This window comes from Mesoplodon densirostris, chromosome 2 (assembly GCF_025265405.1).
Source record: "Mesoplodon densirostris isolate mMesDen1 chromosome 2, mMesDen1 primary haplotype, whole genome shotgun sequence".
Lineage (NCBI taxonomy): Eukaryota > Metazoa > Chordata > Mammalia > Artiodactyla > Ziphiidae > Mesoplodon > Mesoplodon densirostris.
This window is the reverse complement of record NC_082662.1, coordinates 112,036,012-112,046,486: the sequence shown is the minus strand read 5'-3', so window position 1 is coordinate 112,046,486 and position 10,475 is coordinate 112,036,012. Positions and strand designations below refer to the sequence as shown.

At 44.6% G+C, this 10,475-nt stretch overlaps 1 protein-coding gene across 2 annotated transcripts; it reads left to right on the top strand.

Annotated features, from left to right (window-relative positions):
- Positions 1–3,215: 3,215 nt before the first annotated feature.
- Positions 3,216–10,182, top strand: TDRKH (tudor and KH domain containing). Of its 2 annotated transcripts, none has more exons than XM_060087703.1 (12): positions 3,216–3,354; positions 4,433–4,539; positions 5,149–5,338; positions 6,058–6,197; positions 6,312–6,633; positions 7,972–8,132; positions 8,321–8,493; positions 8,723–8,787; positions 9,065–9,216; positions 9,448–9,549; positions 9,812–9,908; positions 10,112–10,182. In XM_060087703.1, the coding sequence occupies exons 1-12, from the start codon at positions 3,231–3,233 to the stop codon at positions 10,162–10,164; spliced, it is 1,686 nt and encodes a 561-aa protein (XP_059943686.1). In that variant the 5' UTR covers positions 3,216–3,230; the 3' UTR covers positions 10,165–10,182. The 2 variants fall into 2 exon arrangements, with proteins under 2 accessions (XP_059943686.1, XP_059943697.1); XM_060087714.1 differs by having other exon boundaries at positions 3,231–3,354; positions 5,149–5,238; positions 6,093–6,197.
- Positions 10,183–10,475: the final 293 nt, after the last annotated feature.

Below are 10,475 nucleotides of genomic sequence, written 5' to 3'. Positions count from 1 at the left end.
GGCCAGGGAGTAAGACTATGAAGACGGAAGTGACATGTCAGAGCGAGGATACTTAAGAGGGTACATCCTGTTCCCCTCGTAGGGGTAGGTTTAGAATATAAGGCTGTGAAGATGGTAGGCAGAGATTAGATTATAAAGAACCTTTCATGCCACTGAGCTTACATATAGGCAGGAGAGTTGCTGAAGAATAAAAGGATGTGTATTCATTCAACAAATTATTATTGACCAAATATTTATTGAGTGGCTACTAGGTGCTAAGTACTGAGGAACAAAACAAAACAAAAAAATTTCTGCCTTTGGGGAGTTAACTTTCTAATGGGGAGACAATCAAAGTGAACACCTTCCAGATTATTATAATGACTGACTTTTAATCATAGTGAAATGGAAAACTGTGGAAGGATCTGAGCAGATGAATAGCATTATTTGACTTACTCCAGCTGTTGTGTTGGGAATAAACTGGACAATGGCAAAAGCAGGGACGTAATTAAGAAGCAGTTGCAATAATCTAGACAAGAAATAGTGGTGGTTTAGAGCAGATGGTGGTCATAGCAGTGGAGAGGTTAAAAAGTGGTCAGATTCTGGATAATTTGAAAGTAGAACAAATAGGATTTGCTGACAGGATGGATGTGCCGTTTGAGGGGAAGAAGAGTAAGATTTTTAGCCCGAGGAGCTGAAAGAATGGAGTTGCCATTAACTGAGATGGCACAGACTACAGGAAGAGGGTAAGATCAGGAGCTAGGTGTTGCACCTGTTAAGTTTGAGATGCCTATTAAACATCAAATGGAGACATCTCATAGGCAGTTGGATATACAGACCTGGAGTTCATGGGAATGGTCCTAACTAGATCTGTGAATTTGGGGATTAAATCAGCATATAGATGAGGTTTAAAGCCAAGATTGACTGAGACTTGATGAAATCTCCGGAGAAGTGAGGTAGAACAAAGAGGGCAAAGGACAGAGCCCTGGGACACTCCAGTGTTTAGAGGTTAGAAAAAGGAGCAGGAACCAGCAAAGCAGACTGATGGAGCAGCCAGAAAGGGAGAAGGAAAACCAGGAAAGAGTGATGTGAAGCCAAGGGAAGAAAGTGTCAGAGAAGAGGGAGTCACCAGCTGTGCCAGACCCTGGGAGGGGTGGGGGGTAAAGGGAGGAGTGAGAATTGATCATTGGATTCAGCAAGTCCAAGTCACTGGTGACCTTGACAAGAGCAGTAAGAGTGGATTCGAGAAGAGAAATCGAACACAGAAGTATTGACACTCTTTGAGTTTTCTTGTAAAAGGAAGGGAAGAAATGCATAGTATTTAGAGGAGTAAGTGGAATTGAGAAAGGATTTTCTTTAAGAAAGGAGAAATAATAGCATGTTTGTCTGCTGATAGATTCAGTAGAGAGGAAAACATTAATGATGCAGGATAAGGAAGGAGAGCAACATTTATATGGAGCAGAGATAGTTCATCAATGGCCACACAGGAAAGAAGATAGAATATTTAGGCACAGATGGAGGTAGGTGGGTCAGTTTGGAAGTTTGTTAATATTTTCTCTGAATGCTTTACTTTCTTAGTGAAACAGGAAGCAAAGACATCAGTTGAGAGGGAGGATGGAGAAGGAAGCACTAGAGGTTAGAGAAGAGGCGGTATGAAATAATTGGGAGGGTGAGAAAGTACATGGAATAAGGAAATAGAGTGAGGGACATATTGAAATATGCTAGGTAGGGCTCCCCTGGTGGCACAGTGGTCGAGAACCCGCCTGCCAATGCAAGGGACACAGGTTCGAGCCCTGGTCCCGGAGGATCCCACATGCCATAGAACAACCAGGCCCGTGCGCCACAACTGCTGAGCCTGCGCTCTAGAGCCCGCGAGCCACACCTACTAAGCCCACACGCCACAACTACTGAAGCCCATGTGCCACAACTACTGAAAACTTTGCGCCTAGAGCCCGTGCTCCGCAACAGGAGAGGCCACCGCGATGGGAGGCCTGCGTACCACAACGAGGAGTGGCCCCCGCTCACTGCAACTAGAGAAAGCCCGTGCGCAGCAACGAAGACCCAACACAGCCAAAAATAAATAAATAAAATAAATTTAATAAATAAATTTAAAATATATATATGCTAGGCAGCAAAATGAAGATACAGTGTCAGAGAGAGACTAACAGCAAGAAGGCCACTGCAGTGGTCTAAATGAGATTTGATGAGCTTCTGAATCAATTCAGGTACAATATTGGGCTCATTAGCGTATAGGTAGTAGTTCAAGCTTCAAGTATGGATAAAATTGCCCAAAGAGGGCCTCCCTGGTGGCGCAGTGGTTGAGAGTCCGCCTGCCGATGCAGGGGATACGGGTTCGTGCCCCGGTCTGGGAGGATCCCATATGCCGCGGAGCGGCTGGGCTCGTGAGCCATGGCCGCTGGGCCTGCGCATCCGGAGCCTGTGCTCCGCAACGGGAGAAGCCACAACAGTGAGAGGCCCACATACCGCAAAAAAATAAAAAAATTAAAAAAATTAAAAAAAAATTGCCCAAAGAGAGCAGACTGACAATAGCAATGGATAGAGGCCACTGGAAGACAAGCTCAAAACTCAGAAGACTCCTCCAGGTAAACAGGAAAAACCATGGGAAAGAGGGCACAAAGGTAAGATTAGTTAAGGCTTATATGTGCCATCTAGGTTGACTACCTGGGAAGTTGTAGTTTTGATGAAGGAACAGGAGAGAACCCCATTTCACTGTTAGATGAGGAGTAAGTAGAAATACGGAGTACAGATAGTAAATAGACCACACTTGCAAGAAAGAAAAGTAGAAGTAGCAAAGCCTGAAACTAGGCCTGGAAAGCCATTTCTTCCAGACACAACAGCTTCTGGAAAGACCAGGAGGTATAGAAGTGCACATATAAGGAATTTTAAATAGTTTGTTATGAAAACTAAATTTTTAAAAATATTTGATTCATTTAATTTTTTATTCCTTTGTCTTTTAAAACTGATCAGTGTATAGTTCTCCTTGGGGGAATTGGGGAGGGAGAAGTAACCTTCCATTTAGTTGTATGTATATGTGTCCCTTAGCTAACTTAAAAAAAAAAAAATACTGAGACTTTCACATGAAGTAGACTTTGAGACTGCTCAAGCTCTTGAAATGGGAAATTAGGCAGTAATATTCTTCTTAATATTGTAATGTGTTCCCATTCTCTACCTGTCCTAAAAGTTGTATGAAAGCTCCTTTTCCTTCATTTGCTTATTTTAGGAGGCAGCAGAAAATGTCCACTGAACGGACTTCTTGGACAAGTTTGTCCACTATTCAGAAAATAGCACTGGGCCTCGGGATCCCAGCCAGTGCAGTGGTTGCCTATATCCTATACCGCAGATATACGGAAAGCAGAGGTATGTGAATCCATGGCTGTACATATGGAAATGTTTAAACTATGTTCTGGCCTTGTTAAATTGAAATGAAAACTTTTCTTCCAGCCTGGGTATCATTTGTTGGGATGTAATTGGCTTTCTCTGAGGGATCTTTTTTTTTTAAAATAAATTCATTTATTTTTTATTTTTGGCTGCATTGGGTCTTCGTTGCTGTGTGCGGGCTCTCTCTAGTTGCGGCGAGCGGGGGCTGCTCTTCATTGTGGTGCACGGACTTCTCATTGCGGTGGCTTCTCTTGTTGCAGAGCATGGGCTCTAGGTGCGTGGGCTCCAGTAGTTGTGGCTCACGGGCTCTAGAGCTCAGGCTCAGTAGTTGTGACACATGGGCTTAGTTGCTCTGCAGCATGTGGGATCTTCCTGGACCAGGGCTCGAACCCGCGTCCCCTGCATTGGCAGGTGGATTCTTAACCACTACACCACCAGGGAAGTCCCTGTGAGGGATCTTTGAAACAAAGTTTTTTCTTTTCTATGTTAATGTGAAGCTAGTCTGTGAAATAAAGAACTCATTTTATAATTCTTTTGATCTCTTCCCTTCAGCAACACCAACACTACAAAGGGTTCTTTCTTTCTCCTTTTTTTATACCCATACACTTGTTTATATTTTCCTTCTATTGTTAGAAGGCTAACTGTCCGGTCCAGTTTCCCCACAGGTTGGACCTAGGGAGTAGGGCCTAGAGAAATGATTTACGTACAAACAAGAGAAATTCTGAGCCTAGTGGGCTCCTCAGGCAACTTCTAGCCTTCATTCTTCTCCAGGAGTCGTGTCTTGGGAGAAGTAGTTTGCCCAAAATCCATCACCCCTTCCTTGCAGAACCAAATGACTTTTCCCATTTTAGCATATGAAAACAGTAGCCCAGAGAGAATGCCCATCTTCTGGTCTTTCAGGACCTTTTAATTCCCACTCAGATGCTACTTCTCCTTCTCTTTATGGTTGAGATCCTCAGTTCATCACTTGCATCCACATCTCTTTGATAGCTAGATTCAGGGGAGGGCAGGTGGTAGCTTTGGGTGTTATCTAAGTATGATCTGATGATCTGTGCAGAAGAGCGGCTGACATTTGTTGGGGAGGATGACATTGAGATAGAGATGCGAGTCCCCCAGGAGGCTGTGAAGCTCATCATTGGCCGGCAAGGAGCCAATATTAAACAGGTAACCGTGTGAGCAGGCAACGGTTTTCCCAGGGATTGATTCTGCTTTCCCTCCTCTGCCCCCATTCCATAAAACCCACTCATACTATGTATATTTTAAACAGAAAAAATACAGGAACTTTTTAGGTAACTGCTATTCTCCTTCTAGAGATGAGTACTTCTCCCTAGAGAATGGGTGACTTAACTTGAAATGGGGATTTTTAATTGCATGATTCTCAGCCTGGTATAGCTTGAATCATTCCTTTCTTCTATGGAATTATGAACTCTCATTAATTGACAGTAACTAATTAATTGCTCCCTGATTCTTTTTACCATCTCCCGTTGTTCAGTTGGAATGTCAATAAAATAAAATAATTGATTCTCTAATCCAAATTAGGGGGAAAGAGTGTTCTAAACACAGAGAAACTGTTTTGGATTAACTGCTATTTGGGGTTACCTTTGTCTCTAATCTTCCATAAGTACACGTAATTGAGGACAGCTTATAGCTCCCTGATTTCACTGATTACTGTGTCCAGTTCCATCTACCTCCAGGGTGAGGTTTAGAGTATCCTTAGCTGACCCAGATGAGAGCTCGTCCAGAGCGTACTACCACATATCCTTTTCTCTGCAGCTACGAAAACAGACAGGTGCTCGGATCGATGTGGACACGGAGGATGTAGGAGATGAGCGGGTGCTGCTTATCAGTGGTTTTCCTGTTCATGTGTGCAAGGCCAAAGCAGCAATTCATCAGATCCTGGCTGAGAGTACCCCAGTGTCTGAGCAGCTCTCAGTTCCCCAGAGATCTGTGGGCAGAATCATAGGTACCACTGGACAGCTTCCTCTGCTGTTTCCTTTTTTGTTTACCTTTGCCTTTCTTTCACACCTTCCCAAGGGTTTCTCCTGACCTACTTCCGCTTCACCTTGCTGAGAAAAAAAGGCAGGGACATTGAGACGAGAGCTGTACTTTTTTACAGAAGTAAAATCAGTGGTAAAGCAAAACTCATTACCTCAAGAAGTTGTATGATCTGAACCTTACAAATAGGTTCCAGAAGGGTTCAGGTAAATGTATTTACCTCAGAATTTTAAAGGGAAGCTAAGGATACTCATTTTATCCCAAATCTTTCAAGACAGTGCTCTAGAAAGCACCTATTATGCCTTCCCCTGGAGCATTCCTTACGCTGCTGGTAGAGGCAGAGAAATGTCCTGTCCCTGGTCCAGTGTTTCACACACCATGTAGGGTATCTTCTAATGAAGTGGGGATGTAAAGTATGCCGAGTCCCAAAAAATGCAAGTGACATGACCACATTAACCTAGCCAATGTGTAGAATTTAAATAAAATGGATAGAGCAGATAATCCCGTATTCCCCTTAGTATAGTACAGATTTCAGTAGCTCCTGCTTTCCATTCACTATCTTCCATTCTGTTTAGTTTGAAAATGAGAACTGACTCTCCCCTCCTAGTATGTACAAAACAGTGGTGTCTCTAGTAGTTAAGGTTATCGAGGAGGGAAGGACAGGTTTTTATGTATCATTCAATGCAGGGAGAGGCGGCGAGACAATTCGTTCTATCTGTAAGGCCTCGGGAGCCAAAATAACCTGTGACAAAGAATCAGAGGGGACATTGCTACTATCAAGACTTATAAAAATCTCAGGAACACAGAAGGAGGTGGCAGTAGCTAAGGCAAGTAGCTGATAGATTTGAATTGTATCTAAGAGTGAGAAGAACACTTTACTCCATCCCAGGTCAATATCTGGCCACGTAGATATCATCCCTTCCTTGTCTTATTTTCCACAGCATTTGATATTGGAGAAAGTTTCAGAAGATGAAGAATTTAGGAAGAGAATTGCTCATTCTGCAGAAACCAGAGTCCCACGGAAGCAGCCAATCAGCATAAGAAGAGAGGAAGTGACAGAGCCAGCTGGGGCTGGAGAGCCAGCTTTATGGAAAAACACTGGCACTAGCTTGGAGCAGGCCGCACCTCTGGCAGTTCCTCCCCGCAAAGGAGGTGGCGCCATGTCTGTTGTAGGACCAGGAGAGCGCTCCTGCAGGAAACCTAATGATGACAACTTTCAGAAGGTTGGAGCCCAGACCAGTCCAGAGACATCCATGTTTGAAAGTATGTAAGAAAGAGGGAACCCATGAGCCATATGGAAGATAGAAAAAGTGGCTGAGATAACCCAAAATAGGGAGCAATAAAAAAAAAAAATTTCTATTTTCTCGACTACACTTACAAGTCTTTAATCACAGATAGGACTTTCTGGCAGTATTTTACTTGGGATTAGTACTAAAGCACAAATACTTTTTTTCTGAATACAAACCAGCTAATAATGATAGAAAACAATATAGAAATATGCTAGTTCACAGGAAACTAGTCTGTGAGGAATAGATCAAATAATTGAATTACATGGTATTCTTTCTCCAAACCGATTTATTTAAATAAGTAAAATACTGAGTCCAGTTTTTTTCCTGAATCATTACTGTTTTAAAAAATCTACACCAGGGCTTCCCTGGTGGCGCAGTGGTTGAGAGTCCGCCTGCCGATGCAGGGGACACGGGTTCGTGCCCCGGTCCGGGAAGATCCCACATGCCGTGGAGCGGCTGGGCCCGTGAGCCATGGCCGCTGAGCCTGCGCGCCCGGAGCCTGTGCTCCGCAACGGGAGAGGCCACAACAGTGAGAGGCCCGTGTACCGCAAAAAATAAAAAATAAAAAAAAATAACTACACCATTCAAGAAGAATAAAAAGGCTATGGGCTTTTTCTTCTATGTATAGGTACTGGGATGGGCAGGGAAGACCAGGGCCCCTAAGAGGTTCATAGACTTGTCCAGGGTCACATAATGAGTCAGTGGTAGAAAGGGATCTGGAACAGGCCCACATCTGTCCATGTATCTTCTCCCTGGTCCATGCTGCAGCTAGCATATCGGGATTTCCCTTCATTATAACTGGTGGCTGATTTGAATACATGGCAGATGACTAAGAATGAGACTGAACTCTTATTACTCAGATAAATAGAAAGGAACAGAACATAGCTTAGTATTTTTCTTCAGGATGTTCTTGTATGATGCATCCAGTTGTCCCTCTAGCCACTTTTTTTTTTTTTTTTTTTTTGCGGTACGCGGGCCTCTCACTGTCACGGCCCCTCCCGTCGTGGAGCACAGGCTCCGGACGTGCAGGCTCAGCGGCCATGGCTCACGGGCCCAGCCACTCCGCGGCATGTGGGATCTTCCCGGACCGGGGCATGAACCCGTGTCCCCTGCATCAGCAGGCGGACTCTCAACCACTGCGCCACCAGGGAAGCCCCCTCTAGCCATTTTTAAATGGTAATAGCCACTTGGTATTTGTACCTCTCACCCTCCTGATGCAGTCTTCCTATTTCAACCAGAGATGATTCTAATAATGGTCACCATATTAGGTAATAATGATTCTGCAGCTTAACTTGCTTATCCCTGTGGTTAGTCCCCAGTCCAGACTTCAGTTTCCATGCTGATGAATTCCTAGAAGTCTATGTCTCTGCCTCTGAACATCCTAACCACTTCTGGATCCAAATCATTGGCTCCCGCAGCCTGCAACTGGATAAGCTTGTCAGTGAGATGACCCAGCACTATGAAAATAGTCTGGTGAGTTGCCATAGGGACAGGGCAGGGGTTTGATGGAAAGGGGGCATATCTTTTTCATTGTGACATATTCTCTTCCCTTTTCTGTGGAGCAGCGGCTTGTTCTTCCTTCCTTCTGGTATCCACTGTTTATTTTTTAGCGTACCCCTTTCTAACTCTTCCCTCTCCTGCCTCCTCATCCCCTTGTGTAGCCTGAAGACTTGACTGTGCATGTAGGAGACATTGTCGCAGCACCTTTACCTACAAATGGTTCCTGGTATCGAGCCCGGGTCCTTGGCACCTTGGAGAATGGGAACCTGGACCTCTACTTCGTTGACTTTGGAGATAATGGAGATTGCCCACTGAGGGACCTCAGGGTGCTCAGGTCAGTGTGGGGGCCAGGCTGGAGTCAGGCTGGAGTCTCACTTACTGACTCAGTCCTGGCCATAGGGTGGTGAGCTGTTGTACTTATCACCAGGGGGTGTTGGAAGAGAACCTCTTTACAGTGATCAGATAATTATCATCTGCTGCTGGGTTAACCACTGTCTAGAAGCCAGGAATATAAGAAGGCCCTTCTGGCACTAGGATTCTAATTTCAATTTCTTTCACTTTAGGAGTGACTTCCTAAGCCTTCCATTTCAAGCAATAGAGTGTAGTCTGGCACGGATAGCCCCCTCAGGTAAATTAGTCCTATTACCTATTGACTTTGCCTCCATATAGAATAACTTTCATAGAGCACATGGGAGGGAGTCTCACATCCCAGGCTTTTTGAGTTCTGGGGGCTCAGGTGCCTTTTCATCCCCAGTGCTAGAAAGCAATGGTCAGAAACTTGCCTGGCAGTCAGACATAGGTGCCTTTTGAAGTAGACAAATGAAGTTCCAGTTTTCCTCCAGGACATAATCCCACCCCCATCAGCACTGACCCCTTCTTAGGCTCTCTCTACAATTTTTTACGAGGTGAACAATGGGAAGAGGAAGCTTTGGATGAGTTTGACAGACTCACTCACTGTGCTGACTGGAAGCCCCTGGTGGCCAAGATCTCTAGCTACGTCCAGTCTGGGATCTCAACTTGGCCCAAGATCCACTTATACGACACTAGCAATGGGAAGGTAAGACTGGGGTTCACACGTTGCTCACTGTCTCTTCAGTGTATTTATAGCCTCATTTACTTTTTCTCTCCCAGAAACCCTTATTTGATGATATTCCTAACTCATAAGATCCTGCTTACTGAACCACCAAAGGAATTTTTTAAAGTATCAATCCTAGCTCTTCTGCCTTATTTCCTCTGATTTGCCCTTCCTTCAGAGAGAACATCATTCCCTTTTCATCTTTCTTCTCAGAAACTTGATATTGGGTTAGAATTAGTTCGTAAAGGATACGCAGTTGAGCTTCCTGAAGACATGGAAGAAAACAGAGCTGTCCCAGTAATGTTGCACCATGTGGTGAGTGAGCCATTGTAGTCATTCAGGGTGCTGCTTTGGGGCAAATCTGGTGCCTTGAGACAAGAGGGCTTCTAGTCGTGCATGAGAGTTTGTAGAGTGTTCTCTTCTCTTAAGGACTCTGAGTTGCTCCACTAGTTGATCAAAGGAGGCCTTGTGTGCCTCAGCAACCAAACCAGATTCTGTGAGCAAAATGATGGGGCGGCTTCTCCTTTCCCACCAGCCAAACACATTCTTCCTTTTTCTCTTGTTTTCATCCCTTCAGGACACAGAAACAGATGTCTCTCTCCGCAGCACGGTCACTGAGACCAAGGAGAGCCCTGGAGAGATGGCAAATACCCTGTCCTGCCTCAGTTTATTAGGTACAAACAGCATTTGCTCCCTAGAGCATCTCTGGAAGTTACCATTTCTTAATCAGCCTCTCCAACTACAGAGGTTGTTAAGACTTACCTCTTAACCAAGGTGGTCATGGAGCACTAAGAAGCCCATTTTTTTCCCTGAGCCCCAGTGGCAGTGCTGCTAAATTAGGGAAGTGTCTAACTTTATCCTCATTTCCGCTAAATAGAAGCTGCCTCTCTGTCTGGTGATGATAACCTTGAAGATGACTACTTACTCTGAAGTCACCTTCAGTTGCCTCAGCCATCTGCTTTGCGGTAAGTAGAGCTATCATCTATCTGTAGCAACAGGAAAGTAATGAGGGTGACAACAGGGGCCTTGCCTCTTCCCCGTAGCCCATCTTACTACTACTTCTCTGTAGCTGCTTTCCTGCAGCTTTACTTTCAGACTGAGCTCTTTCAAGCTTTTTGTGTCTTTGTGTGTTTGTGTCTTTGGCAGGATTTGGCATAAGATTTGGTGCCTGGAGAGAGGAGCCTGTGATAGAGATCAGTGCAGTTCTTCCTTCATTATATACACGATCTGGCTTGCTGTGG